General features: G+C 48.8%; 9 protein-coding genes across 9 annotated transcripts; 3 read left to right on the forward strand and 6 right to left on the reverse strand.

The window, feature by feature from the left end:
- Positions 1-146: 146 nt before the first annotated feature.
- Positions 147-1,495, reverse strand: K444DRAFT_616142 (Thioesterase/thiol ester dehydrase-isomerase). Its single transcript, XM_024880866.1, has 4 exons — positions 1,317-1,495; positions 778-1,005; positions 662-720; positions 147-577 (listed from the first exon to the last, which is right to left on the reverse strand). Exons 1-4 carry the CDS (start codon positions 1,370-1,372, stop codon positions 360-362), a joined length of 561 nt encoding a protein of 186 aa, XP_024733233.1. The 5' UTR covers positions 1,373-1,495; the 3' UTR covers positions 147-359.
- A 3,416-nt stretch (positions 1,496-4,911) lies between these two features.
- On the forward strand, positions 4,912-5,631 carry K444DRAFT_616144 (uncharacterized protein; the record flags this gene model as incomplete). The annotated part of the gene is made up of 1 exon (XM_024880867.1): positions 4,912-5,631. A coding segment is annotated over exon 1 (559 nt), but the record flags the coding sequence as incomplete, so codon positions are not given.
- Positions 5,632-6,707: 1,076 nt separating this feature from the next.
- On the forward strand, positions 6,708-7,707 carry K444DRAFT_536418 (uncharacterized protein; the record flags this gene model as incomplete). Its single annotated transcript, XM_024875373.1, has 2 exons — positions 6,708-7,507; positions 7,569-7,707. The coding sequence occupies 2 exons, from the start codon at positions 6,708-6,710 to the stop codon at positions 7,705-7,707; spliced, it is 939 nt and encodes a 312-aa protein (XP_024733235.1).
- Positions 7,708-9,208: 1,501 nt separating this feature from the next.
- Positions 9,209-10,289, reverse strand: K444DRAFT_665971 (uncharacterized protein; the record flags this gene model as incomplete). The annotated part of the gene is made up of 1 exon (XM_024887149.1): positions 9,209-10,289. The coding sequence occupies exon 1, from the start codon at positions 9,809-9,811 to the stop codon at positions 9,209-9,211; it is 603 nt and encodes a 200-aa protein (XP_024733236.1). The 5' UTR covers positions 9,812-10,289.
- K444DRAFT_632757 (uncharacterized protein) lies at positions 10,056-11,409 on the reverse strand (the record flags this gene model as incomplete). The annotated part of the gene is made up of 4 exons (XM_024883517.1): positions 10,056-10,512; positions 10,590-10,664; positions 10,833-10,849; positions 11,113-11,409. 4 exons carry the CDS (start codon positions 11,407-11,409, stop codon positions 10,056-10,058), a joined length of 846 nt encoding a protein of 281 aa, XP_024733237.1.
- A 407-nt stretch (positions 11,410-11,816) lies between these two features.
- K444DRAFT_665973 (uncharacterized protein) lies at positions 11,817-12,579 on the reverse strand (the record flags this gene model as incomplete). Its single annotated transcript, XM_024887150.1, has 1 exon — positions 11,817-12,579. The coding sequence occupies exon 1, from the start codon at positions 12,351-12,353 to the stop codon at positions 11,817-11,819; it is 537 nt and encodes a 178-aa protein (XP_024733238.1). The 5' UTR covers positions 12,354-12,579.
- K444DRAFT_693728 (uncharacterized protein) lies at positions 12,541-13,434 on the reverse strand (the record flags this gene model as incomplete). The annotated part of the gene is made up of 2 exons (XM_024887846.1): positions 12,541-13,033; positions 13,142-13,434. The coding sequence occupies 2 exons, from the start codon at positions 13,432-13,434 to the stop codon at positions 12,784-12,786; spliced, it is 543 nt and encodes a 180-aa protein (XP_024733239.1). The 3' UTR covers positions 12,541-12,783.
- A 308-nt stretch (positions 13,435-13,742) lies between these two features.
- On the reverse strand, positions 13,743-14,931 carry K444DRAFT_594767 (uncharacterized protein). Its single transcript, XM_024878371.1, has 2 exons — positions 14,694-14,931; positions 13,743-14,639 (listed from the first exon to the last, which is right to left on the reverse strand). The coding sequence occupies exons 1-2, from the start codon at positions 14,708-14,710 to the stop codon at positions 14,195-14,197; spliced, it is 462 nt and encodes a 153-aa protein (XP_024733240.1). The 5' UTR covers positions 14,711-14,931; the 3' UTR covers positions 13,743-14,194.
- A 361-nt stretch (positions 14,932-15,292) lies between these two features.
- K444DRAFT_536053 (uncharacterized protein) lies at positions 15,293-19,977 on the forward strand (the record flags this gene model as incomplete). The annotated part of the gene is made up of 2 exons (XM_024875346.1): positions 15,293-19,747; positions 19,798-19,977. The coding sequence occupies 2 exons, from the start codon at positions 15,293-15,295 to the stop codon at positions 19,975-19,977; spliced, it is 4,635 nt and encodes a 1,544-aa protein (XP_024733241.1).
- Positions 19,978-20,888: the final 911 nt, after the last annotated feature.

Consider the following 20,888-nt stretch of genomic DNA (forward strand, 5'->3'; position numbering starts at 1 on the left):
GAGCATGACAAAACGATCCACCAAAAGGAAAGAGGTCGGATGAAGGTTTTATCCGATATGTTAACCGGGGCCGACTTCGGACTTTGGGTGCGATCTGCAACAAAGAAGAATGTTAAAAGCTGGAGGGAATTTCAGAGGCATTTCGGCTTGACAATCTCAATGTTCCAAGCCGATGCCGGACATCGAGAGCGATGTGTAATAAAATGTAAAAGGAGAGTAAATATCAACCCTTCCCTTATCTCAGATCTCAATTGGATCTAATAACGATCTTCACATAACAGACCCACACCAGGGAAGCAGAGGAACCACAAATAAACAATTCTTAACCCAACTCTCAAGTTTTATTTGTAACCCTGATATTATAACTTCGCCTGCCCCTCCACATTCTCATCTTTATCCCACAAATCATCCCAAGCCACCCTATGTTGCAAATGCGCCTCCCGTGTGGGCACACTAACTTTATGATGCTCACACGTACAGAAGATAGTTTGCCCGTCTTGACTCATCATCGTGCCGCGGATCATGGCCATTGTTCGGCCTACTTGGCAGACTTCGCTGTGGATCCTCACTTTCGTTCCTTCAATTGAGAGTCAGGTTTTGGAGGAATGAGAAAGGGAGAGGTGTAGGAGGGGGATGAGGGGAGGGAGGAGGGAGGAAGTACCGATAGGAATAGCTTTCAAGTAGCTTATGTTTAACGTTCTTGTTACGCCGCCAAGAAAACTACCGCCTCATCAGCTCCAATCAGAATCCAAACACCAATTTATTGGTGGTGCATACTCCCAAAACCCAGGTCTAGCAAGCGGCCCCAGCGCGGTCGTGGTACACATGTCAAATATCACGCCAGCCGCACCTCCATGCATAACGCCGTTGATATTCGTGTACCGCTCGTCAATCAGGAATTCGAAGGTTACGGTACCCTTTGGGGAGGCGTCAATTAGTTCCACGGTTTCCATGATGTGTTTGTCGAATCCGGCGAACTTTGTGGAGGTGGAGATGAGGAGGTAGCTGCGAGGTGATAGTGAGCACGGGTTGTTGAAGAATTCTGGGGCGAGGTGGGGTTGTTGGAGACGTGAGGATTTTGCGATTGAGGCGAAGAATGAGAGTATAGAAAGGGCATAAGATCGACTCCGGGGAAACAAGAAAGAAGAAGACAGATGAAGCTCAGAGCATTGAATATTATGATCGAGGAAGTCATTTGGACAGGGGCCTCCTGAACTCCGAAGGCTCGCGGGTTTGGATCAATTGAGAAGAGCTAGATGACAGCAGACTGCCAGAAGAACAAAAAAACACGAAATATTCAAACAGCTTCAACATACCGTTCAAATATGGCCTCCACAGCTTTCATAGCTTCCTCATGTGTTGTTGCTGCCATCTCGGATTCTGTCCGCTAGTCCCGGCAGTCCGGAGCCAGTGATCAGGGGGGAAGTCAGATGAACCCTCATAAGAGCAGGAAAGTCATGGTTCAGAGAAACTGGGCAGACTGAGAAAATTGACACGATACACCACGTCGCCAGTTTTCATCCGATGCGAAATCGCGACTCCACGATTTGCCTCGGCTGAGTGAACTCTTGCCTGAGATCTGAGGCAAAGGACCCCCCTAATCTTCCGCGTGACATTCCATCCAACCTCGAGCTGCAGCTATTCACGATTACGAGAGGCAAGGGATGATTTGGATTACGCAAACGATGGGTGCGGGGAGATCTCTATTGTCCTCATTCTAGTATCCTAACTAACACACCACACCTGCTCACCTCCTAATTTCACCGCCTTGTTGTTCATCTCCTACTAATTCGCAACCCTAACCCAGAGTCTATCAACAGCATAATTCGCGCCATAAAACCTCGGCAAGCACTCCTTCAACGTCGGTGTCTCTTTCATAGTCTCCTCCATCACCTTCTGCATCTTAGCTTCCAGCCAGCCCAAACACCTTTTGTACTCCGCACTTGTTTTGTGTTGAAATTGGTACGCTACCATAGCTAGCTTACCAGTCCTTCCAGCACCAGGTTCAACCACTAATTTAGGGTTCTCCACTCTCATTTGTCATGCGTCACTCGCCGGGCTTACCAAGCTTACTAGTATATCGTCATTTTGATTACCTTTGATTTATTAGCTAGTTAATAATGTATCGGAGAAAGCGGGCTCGGCATCACCGGTATTGCCGAAGGGTAATGGGAATAAATCTCTTACTTTGGACACTTTTCCTCTGTTTCTACACTTCACTCTCTTGTATCTAGTCATTCTGCAGACTGTCAATCTCCAATATATCGATCATTTTCCAATATTTTGTCCTATATTCTGGGCCGTTCGGCAGTGAGCTCGTCCTGTCGAACTCGCCCTGCAACAACCCCATATGTTTCCTGCAACATATTTTCGGGGACGTAAAGTGTCAACACCAGGACATTCATGATTCAGTCCACCCCAATGGCTTTGTCTTCATCATCTTCGGATCTCTTCACTTCAGCGAGGATTCCCCGGAAGGTAACTCGTTGCCCTTGATTATCTCAAGCAAGTCGCTCGCAAATGAGCGCGCAATTGGAACCGACTTATCAATCTTGCTCAACATGTGAAGTGTCTGTAGCCCGTTGAGCCTATTACTTACACCCTCGATGGAACTTGGACACCAGCCATGGTCTCTCATTTGTTGTTCAACTTCCGGCGTGGCATATTTTGACGCAAAGGACTATAGAAGGTTACTAGATCAGTCCAGCCATTAGAAGTGGTTTTAGTTTCGAGCATGAAGTTGAAAATACTCGGCTAAGGCTGCGACTGAGTACTTGACTCGGGTCGAAAGTTAGAGGAGCCTAATTGAGCATCCACTGGAGATCCTCGAGGGTAGCCTACTGAATTCGGGAGGTGTAAATTTCGAACGTACGAACGTAGATTTGTGAGATGGAGGCGTTGAAACATGTGGTTACAGCGCAGCATCTGTGTCTCTGTGTGAGGTGTCCACTTCCAGAGCTCCAACTCCAGAGAAACTGTAGCAACGCTAACAACCAGACTCCGAGAATCATCAGTGGTGCTGGCCCAATTGTTGTAAACAAAGTCGAGATAGTCATCAGGGGTAGCTCGCTAGGAGAGGCACCAGCCGAATCGCTAATCACCTCTGCAAACTCACACAGGAGACCAAAGTAGAGCGACGTTTGGCAGAATGGCTCCGGCTTTTTATGGGTGTTGGGATTGGCTTTTTCGCGGGGCTGAAGTCAGTGCCCGGTGGATAGGAGTTTGTCACCATTTCTGGTCGTGCATGCCGCGTCGGGTACTTCTACCCCTTCGTAGCTGGGAAAGGGGCCGTCATGGTATCTTTCAGTGCAAACATGGAGGACTTCATCCTCTTTGGGGATTGGATTTAGCGGTAGGGGTGGGACATCTATTGTGGGGAGATTGGTTGAATGTTGGAAGAGTCAAAAGCGTGGAGGCAAGGGGAAAAGTAAAACGACACTCCTGGGGGTGTTAATCAGGGGATTATCAATAAATTTAAGGGTGTAACTACGCTTTCTATCGATCGGATGGGTTTGGATGGCGGAAAACGGTCTCGAGTCTGCCGAGGGCCCCTAGTTGAGTTATCAAATGGATAACAAGATGATTGCTACCATTTGTCATGGTAAAACGTTGATGTGCGTAGAGGTTGATTGATTGAGAGCCCTTCTGGGCGAGAACTAGTTACAGGGTAGTTGTGTCGGTTAGTTACGTCGTATGACGTAACAATTTAATAAAGTAAATGAAATTTAAAGTGAAAACTAGATTCCCGGCGTTCCTGTCCGAGTGCCTTTACTTTGAGTTAGCAGGTCTGTCTGGCCCCTAATCGATACTCCCAATCTACACTTTTGGGGGTGGCGTTTTACTTTTTCCCGAGGCAAGGGTCAAGGTAACCTTCCAGCCCCTGAGTTAAGCGAAGGGTGCACGTGACCTTGGTTCTTTCCCAGGAAGGATGGAATCTGGCATGATCCCGCTGGGCGTTTTAACTGCACCGCAATAATGAGGCCCTGAAGAATTCTCCAGCTTCAAATTTCAGGGCACAGCATTTTTAGTGGATGGCCCAAAATAAGAAATTGACCCTTAGCATCGTCGCAGTACTCCCTCCTAGTACCCTTCCTAGGCTACGATATATACTCAACCCCAAAGATTCTCTCACGAAAGGTCTCGGGAGCGGCGAGTCTCGCCTCTCGGATTGGCCCGGAAAGTAAAATGATTTTTCAAGGTAGAGCCTTTATTGAGTCACGTGTTACAAATCCAAGCCTCACTCTCAGCCACTGTTTCACTGTCATCAGCCAGCGAAATGACAGATCTATTTTTGAAACCTGACTTACGTGTTTCTCTCTATTTTGAGAAATTGTGCCCGTGCGTTCTGATCTTCCCAGGACGAAGAAGTAAGAGTCTGACAAGACCATGAACGATATGATAATGGATCATGGAGAACTGCATGACAGCATGTTTTTGCGATAGGGGGTATCAGAGGAAAGTGTGGGGTGGAAGTTAGGGCAACGTCCATGGGGCGTGATAAGAAGGCGGGAAGTCAGCATGGTGGCTGGAGGATTATTGCAGGACGTCGGGGTGTTTTTTTATGTCGAAAATGCTTGGCTGATGATTGTAAGTTATTTGAGGAGATGCTAAACTCCGTACGTCTCGTTTGCAGTGACCACTCGTTTTTCGATTTCTGGTCGCGTGAGCTGTGGCATCGTCACCTAGCAGTAAAACTTGAAGACGGCTGTGGCTGCAGCTGCCGTTGGAGGAAGATCGGCATTTCCACCGCGATACACAGAACCATCCATCATGAAGAAGATTTCTTGTCGTCGTCGGTCTTTGATTCTTATCTTCGTATTCTCTCGTAGTGCCTGGTGCCAGCTCCATTATTTGACAGGCGAGCACAGGATAGCAAATCCAAGTTTGCTCGCACAAAGCCTATTTTCCGCCATCGCCTTGGCGCACCAACATCAACCCGCGATAGAGAGACGACAGAAACATGTCTGCCGTCTCCAAAAATCAGGGCTTGAAGCTCAAACTTGATGGCTTTTATTTGTCTGCCTCCACAGAAAAAGGCAAAGTCTCTCCCGTGGTAAATATGGAGTTCTCAAATGGATATCGTCGCATCGAATAATCTCAGCGTCGTCAGCCAAGACTCGGGACCGAAGGCCCCGCACAAATTCAAGGTTGGTACGGGCGATCGATTCTTCAAGCCCGAGATGGATACCGGAAGCGGTGCGTTCCTGGCTTTGTCTGGTTTGGTTGGGCTAAATTTGTCAATGTGCTCTTCGGAGTATTGGGTGCATATTCCCCATCTCACCGCTGCAGGCCGCGTGTCCCATACCGTGGAAGTGCAGAGGGCCCGGCCTGCGTTATTCTCCATGAGGACGCGTTCTGTAACACTGCAACAGCCGCCAACGCCTCTTCGGAGTGTAATCTACGAACTCAAGCCAGGGCTGGCGAGTGCCGCTCTCCCGTGCCTGGCCTGGCCTAGCCTGACCTGCCCTGAGTCCCTGACCTGTATCCAGCCCCAGAGCGAGGGACGAAAGAAAGAAAGATGTGAGCTGTCAGTCTGCGGTGTCTCTCTCCCGGCGATAAGATGGAAGCAACGGGAGGAGAGTTGTATCGGGAGGAGAAGTCGAGAAGCTGAAGCTGGCATTGGTAGTTTAAATTGACGGCGGCCTTCGAGATCCGTTCAGGAAGGTCTTGTGGGCGTGGGTATGGCCGTGGGTGTGGGCGTGGCCGTGGTGGGGTGGGATGAGGTTGGATGTGGACTTGGCAGATGAACGTCGCATGCGCCAATGGCAGTGAGGTGTGAGGTCTGAACCAGCCACAGCCAAGACAATCCTGCTCTGCTCTTCCCGCTGCGCTCCTCGCACAAGACGCCCCAAACCCTCTTGCGCTGCTCCAGTGGAAGGCAAGATGTTGTACCTGTACGACCCCAAATAAAGTTGGCACTGGGGCATATTGGGGCACCGTGAATATCCCTAGGACCCTAGCCACACGGCCGGCCTCCCCTGCCCTACCCTGTTGAGCCCCCGACGCCGTGCGATCCGTCACTCACTCCCCCCTTCCCAGCAGACGCCGACGCAATCAATCGCTCTCGTGCTCTAGTGCTCTACGCAGCCGTAGCCTCTAGTGCTCTCGTGTGCTCTCGCGCCCCCCTTCCCCGTTTCCACTTTGAATGGCTGCTTCTGGTGCTTGCTGGTGCTTGCTGGTGCTTGCGCGTCGAATGGCCAACCAGTGGTGGCCATCTAATCAGTCCCGACATGGGCTCTTCCCCCCCAGTGTGTCGTCGTCCGATCTGGCGAGAACAAAACTCTCGTGTGCCCTGCCACTCTGTACAGTATCCTTCACCCCGTCATCTAGCCACGCTACTACTGCTACTGCTACTGTGACGGTACTCTTTCAACGTATTCACTCTATTCTTTCTGCCATTTCTATACCCAAGCCTACTATTATCCTCTGTTACTGCCATTGCATATCTAACAGACAGCCTTCTGTCTGCCAAGCGCTTCGGTTTCCTCCATCTTGGCTCATTGCTTGGCATCCTCGATTGACAGCAGCACGCGACCATCTACCGTATTAGGAGCGAACACCCTCCGTATAAGAAGTCTTCTGCACTACTCGATATCACTTCGGACGAACTCAAAAGTCAACTTCTGTTCGATTGCCGCACATCTTCCGTCTATGTGTCGGTAGCTGTGAGGAAGACATTGGACGATCTCAGCCTCGTGGCTATCGCCATGAGACTCCACCGCCTCTTCACCACCACCTTTCTCCTCACCTCTGTCGTTGCAGCACCAGGTCCCTCTTCTGGACCGTCCGCAGAGAATGTGAAAAGAGTTGCCAATTCCGAAGCAGGCCCAAGACAGAACAAAAACTACCAACTACCCGTCGATACAAAATACTTCCACGAACCCGGCGGGACCAATGAGCTGGGCCACTACGATATTCGATACTATGCCGGATCCCCCGTCTCCTACGAAGAGCGAGGCGACACGCTGCACCACCTAATCCGTTCCTACCTCACCGTCTTCCGAGAACGAAACATCGAGACCTGGATAGCGCATGGGACGTTATTAGGCTGGTGGTGGAATGGAAAGATCATGCCGTGGGATTGGGACCTCGACACTCAAGTCTCTGCTTCGACGTTGACATGGCTGGGCGAGAATCTTAACATGACGATGCACAACTATACCAGCATCAACCCTGACGGGACGGAAGTGAATCGAGAGTATCTGCTTGATATCAACCCGAACCATATCGAGCGCGTGCGAGGCGACGGAATGAACGTCATCGACGCCCGCTGGATCGATGTGCGAACCGGCCTGTTCATCGATATCACAGGGTTGAGCGAAGTGAACCCTAGCACGCAGCCAGGGATATGGACCTGTAAGAATTTCCACCGATACCGGACGAGAGATCTATATCCGCTGCGAGAGACGGAGTTCGAGGGCGTGAAGGCATTGGTGCCGTACAGTTTTGATAAGATCTTAACGCAAGAGTATTCGACGAGAGCGTTGACCAAGACTTTGCACGAGGGGTATGTTCTTCTCACCACGCCCCACATTACGAACGAGACTAAAGCTAATTCAATTAAATAGCCATCAATGGGTTCCTGAGCAAAAAGAATGGGTCAAGCAAGGGACGGTGCAAGGAACGATACAACCGCACGTACCACGCAGTCTGCAACCAGAAGGAGAGCCTGAATCAGGACTGAAGAACTTGTTCCGAGTTTTATAGTGAAGACGAAAACGCGACCACGAAGTGAAATAGAAGAGAGAAGAGTGTTTACGATACCCACATACATACGGAGCGAAAAAGCAGCATTTAAAGGAGTTCCGGTGTTGGGTGTTCATGCATTGGTTGGATGGGCGTCGTCTTGTAATACGGGAGAGCATACATCGTTGTACAGAGGAGCTGTGCTCGGCCTCCGAGCCCTCGAGGAGTAGAATTAGACACAATACATTACATACCTCGTAGCCTTTTCCTTCTGGCATCTTTCGTCCACCACAAACACGTACGAGAAGTATCGTAAACTTGTGTCAAGTGACGTTCCCTTTTTGTTTGAAATATGTCGAGTAGAGGGAGGAGGGGTCGCTTCAAAGAAGCTCTTTAGCCTCTTTCAGGGGCAGAGCCAGAGCCAGATCCAGAAGCTGGAGCGCCAAGAGATCTGGGCTCACTAAGGTAAGCCCTATTCTGGCTAGCCTGTTTGGAAATGCCCGTCACCCATCGAGCCCAACTCTCGCGTCACCACGTCACAAAGATTGTCGGATACCACGCCCACTAAACCCTCGCTGGCCCAGCCCGGTGGTGTAGTGGAAGACTTCAGACCTGAGTACAGCGTTGCCCTCTGCGTGTGGCTATCCATTGCCAAGTCGTGGCCGAAGGACCTCTGATGCTGTCTCCATTGATATAAGGCCCCCACGATGCGACGCTTATCTTGATTTGGAGTGGCAAAGGATCTCAGAAGATTCTGGATATGGATTTGGGGGACTGCGACTTAAAGTCCTGTATCAAACAAATAAAAAATTTAAAACCTCGCCGTAACGAATTTCCCTACAGTTGGACAAGGAGTAAGAACTTTCATTTTATAAAGTTCCAGGCCGACTTCGGACATTGAGTGTAATGTGCAATGAAGGTCCGTTCATTCTTCATTTCCCTTTGGGTCACTCAATTTTCTACCTCAAATATATGAATATAGCTAATGGAAATAGATGTATCCCCATCTCGTTGACTTTCAAACCCTTGATTGACGAGACGATCACGTGATCCCCTTTCCTCTAACACCGAATCTGCGAAACTAAATTTTCTGCTAACTACATATTTATTTTTCCAGAAAGATTTGAGGCAAGACAAAAGGTCCTGGTTCAACGTACGTTACAAGACATGCAATTCGAATTCATGGCGAGACCGACTCGTTGATTAATATTTATCATTATGCATTCTCATGCCCAGATTGCTACCCTAAAATGCAAAGGCGAAGGAACCAACGACAAATTTCAGTTCGCTACCTTCGTCTTCCTAGAGGAATTTCCCTAGCCAAGATGGCCCCACTTAAAGACCCAAGAGTGCAGTATCTCCCGCAAAATTCACTCATGCTACTCGTCCTTGTCTCTTACCTCTTCACGCATCATAAATATCCATATCCGATTTCGTATCCCTATCATCTCTCTCTTCCGTCTTGATCTTCACCTCCACCTCAACATCTACATCTTATCTCTCCCTCAGCCTCATACTCAACCTAAATCCCAGCCGCAAACTCAATCGTAACCTTCACGTCTTCATCCGCGGCAAAATACACTCCCCCACCCATCGCCAGCAATGCCTGTCCGGCATCCCACTCCTGCCTATGCTTTCTTTTCATATGTTCATCCACAGCCTTCTGGCTCGTCGATTGCTGCTTGCACACGGGGCATTTGAAGCGCAAGCCCAGGTGGACAATGTCGACGTGCCGCTTCAGGGAGGCTTTTGTGGAGAAGGGGCGCAAAGGAGGGTTGCAGCGGGTGCAGATGTAGGTGCTGGAGGTGGTGGTTGGAGAGGGTGTAGGAGGGGAGGGGTGGAGTTTTGGGGCTATGAGGCGGTAGGGAGAGCTTGAGTTACCTATGGAATTTGTGGAGGGAGTTGGGAGGAGTCGGCTAAGCATCGTAGAGGAGGCTATATCCGGGGTGGTGTATTGGGAGACGTAGCGGCGGTCGTAGTTGCTGAAAGAGTTTTCCATTGTTTTTGGGGAAGACGAAGAATTGGCCGGGGTATCGGGGGTTTTTGTGAACTTTTCCATGGTTGCCGGCGGTGCTGGGGGAGAGTCCGTGTTTGTAGATCTGGAAGTGGTTCTTGAGTTACCCATGGTAATGGTAATGGTTGTTGGTATGTAGTGCCTATGGTGAAATGGTTGAGGAAGGATAATGGGTTTGACTTCTAGGAGAATGGAAAGGGTTTTTTAATACTGTTAGTGCGCTGTTCTGAAGAGTCTTGGGAAATTATGTTGAAGAGAATGCATTGTTTACTTTAAATAGGAGTTGTCTTCGCGAGTTTAAATTTTTAGAAATAATGAGTGTTGTTTGCTAAATGGTTTCTATCGAATGTACCTCCTAGTCCCAGTCCAGCAATATCCCCTCATCTGCATGCTCGTTGTCTGTATTGACTTCATCTTCGTGTCCCTCCGAGGAAGGTTCGGCAGTGGCTGTCGGCTGGGCAATTCTACTTAGGACAAGTAAAGACCGGCCTGCAATTAGCTCTGATTCAGGCCTACTACTTAGCTCGACGAAAGTCGTAGTCTGAGGTCCTTCGCCTAAGCCGAGGGACTTGGAAGGCTGGCATCCGCGGCTTCCTGTGTGTGTTTTCAAGTGGTATTTGTCTTTAAAGGTTTTGCCACATTCTAGGCATGGAAAGGGCCGGAGTCCGAGATGGATCTGCTTTATATGCCTTCTCACGTGCTCTCTTCGTGAGAAGATGCGAGCGCAGTAGGAGCACGTATGTTTGTTGTCTCCAGTTCCTCCATCATTTCTCCGATCAAAATCAAGCTTTCCATTGATAGTGGTTTGTGTTCTGTAGAAAGGATAGTGTTGCTGTCTTCTTCAAGTGCGAGGCACCTAGAACTAGGGCTAGATTCCCGCTCCACGGACGCTGCTGGTTGGGAGTTCTCTCCTGAACCAAGGACCAGGGGCGACCCTATAGCAGATGCATCTGGAAGGAAGTTCCTGTTGGAGGTCATGCACGCAATTTTCTGAATGATGCTAACTCGGCACCCTTCAATGTCTCGGATATGGTTGTTTAATCCACCCTTGGTATTGCAGCGACACTCGCTTGCTGGGCATCGAAAGGGCCTTAGATCCCGATGGATATCGGCTATGTGCTTTTTCACGTACTTTCCCTCTGTGAAGATCTCGGAGCAGCAGAGGCATTTGAATTGCTTCTCTCCAGTTTCTTGGAAGAACGTCGAGACTTCCTCGAGTCTTGGTTCTGGCTCAGTGTTGTGACGTCAGCGTCACATGACCTGGCCCTAGCGTGGCACCCTGTACTTAGCTCGAGCTCCCCGCTCCTCTCTTCTTTTCTCTCTTTAGACGTTACATACACACCCAACAGAGCTGATTGCCTTCAGGTCTTCCGCTCCGGGTCGTGATACTCAGCGTGAGTTTCCACGCTCACTTCCACCTCGCGGTCAACGACTAGGTTCAGTATGCTAGATATATCCATGATATTTCTGCTTGAGACCTCACTTGTCGATCTCCTTTCCGTTCCCTCGCCATGAAGTCCATTTGCCACTGCTTGGCTTTGATACTTGGGAATTGGGCAGCTTGGCAGTGGGATTCTTGGATTCATACCAGGTTGACTCATGTTTTCTATTTCGGTGTTGGCTAACTTCGGAGCGTACACATAGGAGCGACCCATATACTTCAAAGCGAACAAGCTTAATGGATTGCCACGGGATGGATCTGGATCCATGCTGAAAGTTTGGTGTCAAATAGCAGTAGGGAGATAATGACCAATCTTTCCGAAAGATGAAAGATTTATACACAGCAAGTGCTTGCTGTTTTTTTGTTTATTTCCAAAATTTATCAAAGAGGAAAACATTGCATTGTCTATTCTGAGTTGTAGAAGCCGTCAAAGTTCACTGGTACATGTTTCGTCTTTGTCAGAGTGTGAGTCCGACTTTCAAAATCGCAAAATTGCTTCCAACGATGTTGCTTACCTACGTATGCGCTGCCTCATTGTAATCTTACCACAGTACTTGAAAATAATGGGAAATTGAAATTATGGGTTGGTTACGTGATTTTATTCCTAATATACCTAGGGATTGAGAAATGGTAAGGGAATTTGACCTGCATGCTCGCCTCCATTGAACCCCGAACTCAAGGGGTACGCTCTTTGGCAGCACGTTCAAGCTTAGTAGTGGGAGGTGCAGCGGGAAGTGGCATTTGCTTACTAGCGGCAGCAGTTTTCGCCTTGGTATCTTGCAAGAACTCCAAGAAATGGATCGCCTTGAAATGATTCTGCAAGTTTTGTTTCGTCATAAGCCCTTTACCACACCTCTTGCATTTAAACGGCTTGTCCTTCAAGTGAACATTCCCAGATTTATTTCCATATTTCCTTCTGGAAGAGGACATGCGATTGTGCTCCGGGCAGGGAACACCAAGATGGCTTCGGCGCCTAGCATGCGTGTGTGCGTGGTTTCGTTGGCTGTTGAAGTATGTTCCTGTCAAAGAGTGGTCGATTCTATCGTGGAACGGGGCTGGACTCGTCCTCGTTCTCACTGTGTTGATCTCTTGCTGGAAATCCAGCCTGGTCCTGTTTTCAGAAGCGTGAGAAGCTTTGATTGTCAATAGGTTCGTGTCGGATCGGTTGGCACAATCATCGGGTTGACTCATCGAGCCTTGTGGACACATCATGGGGTTTTGGTTGAATGTAAGTTGAGGCGTAAAAGTTGCAAGGAGGTAGATGCTTGGTAGAGTGAGCCTTGAACCGTCGGAATTGGGGGAATTTTATGACACGGATTTGGACTGTTTCGGTCACTTGAAGTGGCTCGACGGGTCTTTGTGCACAAACAATGGCATTGTCAACGACGCAAAAGGGAACTTTGTCCAAAAGGGTACAGCTCTCTTGTAAACAAGCGAGGTATTGCATTGCCTTTGTCAAGATTTAACAAAGGCTGAAAGATCGACGTTTTATTGATAACAGGAGCAGAATTTGTTTCTAGAAATCACCCTACCAGGCCACTCACTACGGCAATTAGTCTCTTGACTCTTGAGGTAGGATTTATTACTTAGTTAATGAGATGATTTTTATTTAAGTGTATCTTTATCTGAAAGATGGCAGGCTCTACGAATCCTCTGGCGGCTTCATTCCCGAGTAGTGAGCCGCGGCGATTCCGTCTTCAGTGACAACGCTAGCGCTGTCATGGCGAATCCAGATTTGATACACTTCAGGTCTGTCATCGCCACTAAAGATCAGTCTCCAGCCCTTATTTGCATGATGGACTCCCAGTTGCAGGTTTACCCCTTCGAGACGGCCATACTCTTGTAAGATAGCATCCAAATGGTCCACGATGAAGTTGGGTTCCCAATATTCCCTGGTCCCAAAAGCTTCTAAGTTTCCAATGAATTCTCAAATTCTCCCACTTCTTGCAATGAGTTGTATTTCTTTCACACTCGGGATTCTGAGCCAATTAATTTGGTACCTAATACTTTGTATCAGAGCAAAGAGCCCACACAGCCATCCTGTCCGCTCGGTTGGGATCAAAGTCCAGCCGTCCAGGTCAAACTCAACTGATTCATTAATGGTAGGAGTCCAGCTCAACACATCTGAATCGGTTGCTTGCTCTATGATTACCTCCACCTCATTCTCAGAGTCGCTGAACTCGGCTGAAAAAAGACCCATCAACCTCCACGAAAATACGTTTGCACACATGGAAGCTGTGGCAAAGCATTTGGACGGAACTTTGAACTGGCCAACCATGTCGAATATGACCATTCTGATGGTCGTTATATGATCGAGTTCAAATATAAAGTATGCCGGAGAAATTTTGCATCGGTGGCGTTGCTGAATATTCATCAGGCATCCGGAATCTGTTCACATTTCAGAAAAGAGTTCAGATGTGAGCAAGTAGAACCATGATTGTAGATTTATGGCATAGTACAGAACTGGGTCAGCTTCACTTGCCTGTTGAATTTAACTTCGCATCACCAATAGCAATGATATAGCATGCTAGTAAACTAGCACCGTAAATTTGATACAGGACATCACAATCAATAAGATAAAGGTAAAATGACTGTAAAAGTATGTGGAACAAAATGCAAACGTGAATATTTAGGCATGTGACTATAGAAATCGATTTAGTGTAGCTTCGGCAATGTCAACGTGCTGATCTAGGATCGACCTGGTAATGGAATCCATAATTTCTTCCCTGCATGCTGGTTCTGGAAATTTCCCTTCCTCGAAACCACTTTGAAAACTTTGGACTGCAGCTTGCCGAGACACTCTGGAAAGATGTTCGGTTTCAATAAGAGTAATCGTGATTCTGAAGACCCGCTTTGAATCTACAGCTTCACGGTCTCCTCAAAAGAGACGAGTTCCTTGTGAAAGAAATCAAATTCCAAGGCGCCACTAATGCAAGCATTGTATCCGAAAAGGCCGCCGCGCCAAGCTTTGTGCTTCCAGATCAATCCCTTTGTATAACGCCTGATATGCATCGCCATCATTCGGTTTTATTCGTGTTCTCGTAGCGGGACTTTCAAAGCCTGATATACACATCCACGCATGGCAGTCTCCATTCCCTGCGGCCAAGAAGGCTCCGTAGCCATTCCACCCCGATACCAGTCCACTCTGCGCGCACTGCAAGCCGTCGCTTTGCCTCTTCCAGCGCAGCACCAGCCAACGCAGCTGCAGTATTATTCAGCGCACCTGCATACATAGAGACCTGGTCAAGGGTTTGATTCGATAGTGCGGAGGAGTTGACGAGTTCATGGGATATCGAAGAGGTGGGTTGCCTTGGCTCAAACCAATTGCTGCTGAAGTCAAAGAAGCAGTGATCTGACCAGTGGCAAGAAGAGGCGAAGAGGATGAGGAGCAGGAATGAACAGTAAACGCATGGCCGATTTAGGAAGTATGTGCAGACGAAGAAGAGAAAGATGAAGATGGGCGAGGCGTTGGTCGGAATGAAGAGGAGCGGAAGCCAACTATGAGAGCATTAGCTAGAGTTGAGAAGACACCCAGAGAACGACTTGGCGCACCTTCTTAAGCAGAACATCTTGTTGCTATCTCCAGGACACTGAGGTCGTCGTCCCAGATTATGCTATCATCCGGCAAGGAGGTGAATGATGCAGAGACTCAAGCTATCTGGTGACAGGACAATGAAGAAAGCAAGAACGAGGAGAGCCGGGGGAGAAATTCTCTGTTAGAGCGAGCGTCTTGCGATGCAGTACAGCCTCAAAATCTCTAGACAACGCGAATTTGGTGAGACAGTACTTTCTTGAGACCTTGCTTCGAGATTCATGAAGCCCGGCTGGATGACCCTTGCACGTGTGGATTCCGTGACTAAGGCCCAATAGGGTTTAGCGCCTTGGCATTTGCCAGTATCCAAGCTCTTGATCTTGAATATTTCCCACGCTCTTCGATCTACCTTCCTCTCCCCCACCCACCTTCTACCACCTCCCATACACTCAATCCCTCAAACACCACTTCCCGACAGCATTGTTTGCTTCTGCAACAAGATCTGTCGCAATTGCGTCCATTTTCTCCTTCTTTATCATCCAAAAAGTTACTTCACGAACCGTCCATTTTGAGCGATCTACAGCTTCCATTTGCGCCTCGGGTGCGCTCACTTTGCACCATGTCTGGATATCCTGCTGGCTCTGGTGATGGTAATGGTTTGGATTCTTTATTGGCTCAGCTTCGACAGCAGCAGAACAAAACTGTCAATCTGGAGCCCAGCTTTAGCTACTATAATAACGGCGGCTACTTTGGTCAACCTCAATCCCAGCAGCCTCATTACCACCAACCTGCGGTGTCGTCACCAATTCCTACACCTCCAACAACGGGTCAACAACCTCACCATAGCTCAACCATCATGAGCCCAGTGGGTACCCCTCAGCCGCGTCTGCCTGCTGCAACAGGTGGTACCTCCAATGCCGACCGAACTTCCAGCCTTCTAAATCTCCTAAAGTTCAGCCAGCCCTCTGCCGCCAACACCGCAGCGAATACAGTACCAATCGGCACACCTTTACCTCCTTCCCGAGAACCCTCTTCACATTATACTACCGCTGATACAGTTGGTCAAAGCAGCAGCCCTGCTCAAGGACGTGGCGGATCCGACCTATTGGCCTCGCTCATAGGATCGAGCCAATCCAAGGCAGGCCAGCAGGCTACTCCGAACTTTTCCTCACCTGCACAACCAGCTCAGCCTAGCTTTGGCTCTGCGAATACCTCCACCCCTGCCGATACTCAAGCCTACCTCCTCCAGCTTTTGAATCAGCCAAAACCTGCACAATCCGATAGCACTCCACAACTCAAGTCAACAAAAGTTTTTACACCTCCAAGCAAGGCCAGCTCGCAGGATGACGTTGGAGACATCACCCAAGCTTTGGAGGATGCTTCTTTAGATATGAACATAATGGGCCAGACTACAACAGAATCCATTCCTGCCTTTGCAAAGGAGAATGTCCGAGACTCTGCTCCGAAAATTACGCAAGGTCTTTTCACATATGTCAACCCGTTCGAGCAGCTTGCTGCTTCATCCCCGCGCAACCGCACCCCCAAGAACGCGACACCAGGTCCTTCCAGTAGCCCCGCTATACAAATTCTAAAGCATCCTCGCCACGAGTCTACGGAGCACAAGCGGAAGACGGATGAGAGGAGTACGGTGTCGAGCCCAGCTCATACAAAGCGGAAGCTTGAACCCTCTCAAGCATCTCCCTCTCCGTCAATTCCTCTCCCAGACGGACGCACTCCAGTCGAGGCCTTGATGGGCATAGGCGCACCTGACCACAAGGAAACCGTTCAGGATGCTCTGAATGAGGTTGGAAGCCAAGTCGATAGAGAAGTCCGAGATGCAATTGCTCGCGCCGAAAACGACGAAAATCAAGTAGAAATTGAAAAGGACTTGCAGGACATGCTTGAAGCCAAGACCGAGGAAGAATTCGAAGAGGCTGCTCAAGCTGCTGCGATTGCTATCAAGAAAGAGCTTGAAAAGGAAGAGAACCTTGGTGCGCTCGACAGCCTTCCATCTCCTGTGGCTGAGGCAGTGAAGGACATCGTCGATGATACAGCTCATGGTCATGTCGCTGATAGCTGGGAGAGCGCTGATGCCGAAGAAAGTCCCATCAAAGATGAAGAAGACAGTGTCATCAAGGTCTACAATTTTCCAATGCGACCGTGGACTTCCTTCACCATCAAGGAAACTGAAGAGACTCGTCCATTACTCCGCGATGAGGCAGTTATGGATATCGCCCGCCTCAAGAAGGACTTTGACCAGATTGATCGAACTCTCGTCACTGCATCCAATAATTTCATTGTGTACGGCATGTCTAAGAATGGTGGAGTACGCATTATCAGACAGGATGACGGCAAAGATGCGAGACTTTTCACCGAGACGCACGATCGTATCTTCAGCGTCGTCATGTCATCTTCATCAGCTGATCTCAAGGAGGCTATTATTGGCACTGGCATCAGTGGAACAGTCTACTGGGCCTTGATCAAGGATGGCGAAGGAGATCACATCGAAGAGAGCAACCCAGAACAGTATGGGTTTGCACTTCCTCCTATTCAAGCTCTGGACAGCGAATCACCGGGTGGTGTTTTGAAGACCCGTGCGCGAAAGAGCTCCAATCATCCTGATTTCTTTGCTGTGGGTCGAGGGAAGTTCATCCATGTAATTTGGCCTTCCGTCATCTTGAAGCAGTCTTTCCTGAAAAATGGCAAAGACCGTATCGTTGACGTCGAGAAATATCTCACCAAGCATTCTCTCAAGGTCAACACCGGCAAGGCGGGCAAAGACTTCACCTTCAGTGAAGATGATACGACCATTGTATCTCTCGACAAGGCCGGACGAGTCAAATTCTGGGATGTTCGCAGCCTTACCAAGACTGATATCATGGGCAATCCAACTCACGCTCACAGCATTGAGATCAAGGAGCCGTTGATCACTTTCACAACTACTCCAGCGACTGAGAAATCATGGCCTACATCAGTCTTGTTCGTCGACAAGCTCCGACCCTATCAACGAGGTGGCGCATTGAGATACTTGATTGTTGGGATGAAGCAAAACCATACATTGCAGTTATGGGACCTTGCTCTCAGAAAACCTGTCCAAGAAATTCATCTCCCCCATAGCAAGGAGTCGGACGCTGTCTGCAGTGTCGTATACCATGCTTCTTCATCGATAATCATCGTTGGACATCCAACCCGCAATTCGATCTACTTCCTTCATTTGTCCGCCCCGAAATATAACCTTCCAAAGAACTTCACGCAAGCCGAATACATTGAAAAGCTTGTTGCCGGTGATCCTTCAGCTCCGAAGCCCGAATCTACTGCAGTTATCAGCGGCATGCGCGAGTACTCCTTTGCCAACAAGGGCGTCCTCAGAAGCCTTGACATCCTGCAAAGTCCAAACTCGGCCTCTGCTAGCGCTGATTCTTCAACACTGTTCGAGCTATATGCGATGCATTCGAAAGGTGTCACATGTCTCAACATCAGGCAAGCTGATCTTGGATGGAATTCCGATAATAAGGTCATCAATCCCGTTTTTGCGGAGAAGGTTGGAGTGATTTCGATCGATACTCTCAAGGAAATCCCTGCTACTCCAGCACCTGAGGTCACTGAGGCTACAGCTCAGCCTTCGATTCCCACTCGTATCGTCCCGCGTCCAGCTGCTAAGGAGTCAGTAGCGAAGGAGACGCCTAGAAAGGCTGCACTGAATGACCCATCAAGCGTTGTTCCGAAGAGTGACGACAAGGCCGAAAAGAAAGAAGTGTCTCCATCCAACGGTGGATTGGCCTCTGCTAGCGGCCCTGAGAAGTCGGAGAAGAAGAAGAGGAGAAAGGCAACCTCCGAGAACTCCACTGCCGGGCCATCGGGTGCTCCCCAGCCTTCCCAATCGTCCAAGATGGTTGTCCTCGACCCTTCCTCCAACAGCAGGAATGGAAGCCTCGGAAAGGCCAATGCTGGTATGGCCCCCATTCCTGAATCCAACACTGTCGTTCGCTCGCAAGACATTAGCGATGCAGCTATCAAGAGCATTGAGACTCGTGTCGCTGCTGAGGTCAAGTCAATCTTTGGACAGTCTATGGACTCGCTCTATCAAAATATCAAGGATGATAGGCGTACTCAAGCTGCTGTAGCAGAAGCAAAGTCGGATGCAATGCTACGCCTTGTCTCTAGCACCCTGTCTGATAACATCGAAGTGACTCTCGGTCGAATCGTCATTGGTAGTATTCAAAAGTCTGTACTGCCAGCTCTCTCCGATCTCGTTGATGAGCAATTTGGCCCGAAGCTGAATTCTCACTTGATTCAAAATATGCCTATGGAGCTTCAAAAGGTTCTTCCGGATGCCATTGGAAAGGCTTTGCAGCAGCCTCAGCTCTTGAAATTGATGTCAGAATCTCTTGCTAAGAGTGTTGCGTTCCGAGTCGAAGAGCAGTTCGCCGTCATCCTCCAAAACGTGGTTACTCCAGCATTTACTAGTCTTGCAGTTCAAACTTCGCAGAGAGTTGCCGGTGATATCCATCGTCAGGCTACTGCGCAAATCGAAAATATTGAACAACAGCGCCAAGCTGACACGGTAAAGATCGATAAATTGACACAACTTGTCACAAGCTTAACCGAGACTGTTTCATCGATGGCCTCTGCGCAAAGCGACTTCCAAGGACAGTTCTTGAGGATGCAACAGCAAGCTGTCATCGACCGAAAACAGGCGGCGGCTCGTCAGTCAGAAGGTCAGCGCAACTCCATTTCCAGGCCATCATCGACTGCTCTCGCGGCCCCAGTTGAGAAATCGCCCGAGGAAGAGGAATATGACTCTATGCTTAACAGCATCAGTAAGGCCATGGCCGAAGGCGAATACGAAAATGCTGTCATCCAATGGCTTCAAACTCAACGAGAACAGGAGTTCTTCAAGAAGTACTTTTGCCAGTACAACCCTGAATTCATTCGCGAATTGAGCCCTCTTCTCCTGCTTTCGCTCGGTGCTACTGTTAGTCTCGAATTTGAAGACCCGTTCATTCACCAACGTATTGCATGGATGGACGTCATCGTGAACTCCTTCCATGGTCATTACATTGCGGGCACTTTGGTAAGAATCAATTCCACTATCTAAGGGCCAATAATCTAACTGCAGAGTAGGAGCAACAGGTCAGAGAACTCATCCCAAAGATCATGGGCATCTACATCCAACGCATCGAACACCTCTTCATGCGCATCAGCCAAATCGCCGCCCATGATCCCAATCTCAAGCGACTGTCCATGATGGTTAGCATTGCGAACCGCATTCTCGATAGTGAACGCCAACGCACCGGTTTGTGAAGGCAACTCGTCTGAATTGGCATTCTGCTTTACAAGCCATAAATACAATACTAAGAGCCTATCCTGAATTTCCTTTTGCTTATGACAAATTACTGGATTTTCCGGCGGTTTCGTCATTCAGTTGGACAAGCACAACACCTGGATTTGCCAGAGCCTTTGAGATGCTGGAATGCTCTCATAACCGCTATTGCAGCGAACACCTGTGCTTCTAGGATGGCTCTTACAATATCTTTCATTTCAATTTTTCCTTCTTTGTAGTCATGGCAAGGCGTTTGAGCCCAAAAATACGAGAGTTTGTCTTGGCGTTTAAGCCGAGCCTTTGCAGACAGCTACGGTATTACACGGGGTCAATGCTGGATAGGATGAATCCGGATGACTATGATGGTGGGAGGAATACAGCAATGGCCCTTTTTCGTCCATTCTTGCACCAGAGGTTTTAGCCTTGCAAGACTTTGTACTCATAAAATATAGCAATACGAATTGGTGTTGCCCAATAAAGTTCCCTGAGTGTAAAGCTTGATCATGCGGAATGATCCCGAAGTGTATGAAGAAGCCCCGCGGCGGCATGGAAGCGGACCACTCAGAGTGCAAAGCAGGCCAGTTTCCCAGGCAGCCGCCAAAGGATGAGCCTCACATCCACAGCCCTGCCAAAATCTCTCATTTGTTTTTGCTTTGCTCACTACTTCTAGGCTATTCAAACATGTTTTAAGGTTCTGATATGATGGCATGTGAAGGCGTCAAACTCGCGGTCGAGTTTGATGACAGTTTCAGTGTTGACGATGGCAGGAGGTGGATAATCACAGGTCCTATTGGTCTATTTGGCCGCGTCGTTTTCAATCCGCACTTCACAGATACAATTGAATTTCTTCAAGAGCGTGAGTTATGATTTTTGCGTTACGTCTGTTCCACTT

The sequence above is a fragment of the Hyaloscypha bicolor genome, assembly GCF_002865645.1.
Source record: "Hyaloscypha bicolor E unplaced genomic scaffold K444scaffold_118, whole genome shotgun sequence".
In the NCBI taxonomy this organism is placed as follows: Eukaryota; Fungi; Ascomycota; class Leotiomycetes; order Helotiales; family Hyaloscyphaceae; genus Hyaloscypha; species Hyaloscypha bicolor.

Bases quoted from the DNA above. Each gene is read 5' to 3' on its own strand.
- K444DRAFT_616142 (XM_024880866.1), bottom strand. From the start codon at position 1,372: ATGGCAGCAACAACACATGAGGAAGCTATGAAAGCTGTGGAGGCCATA. The intron at 721-777 runs GTATGCACCACC...ATGAGGCGGTAG, and splicing joins GCTAGACCTGGGTTTTGGGA to TTTTCTTGGCGGCGTAACAA. The intron at 578-661 runs GTACTTCCTCCC...TCTCAATTGAAG, and splicing joins CTTGAAAGCTATTCCTATCG to GAACGAAAGTGAGGATCCAC.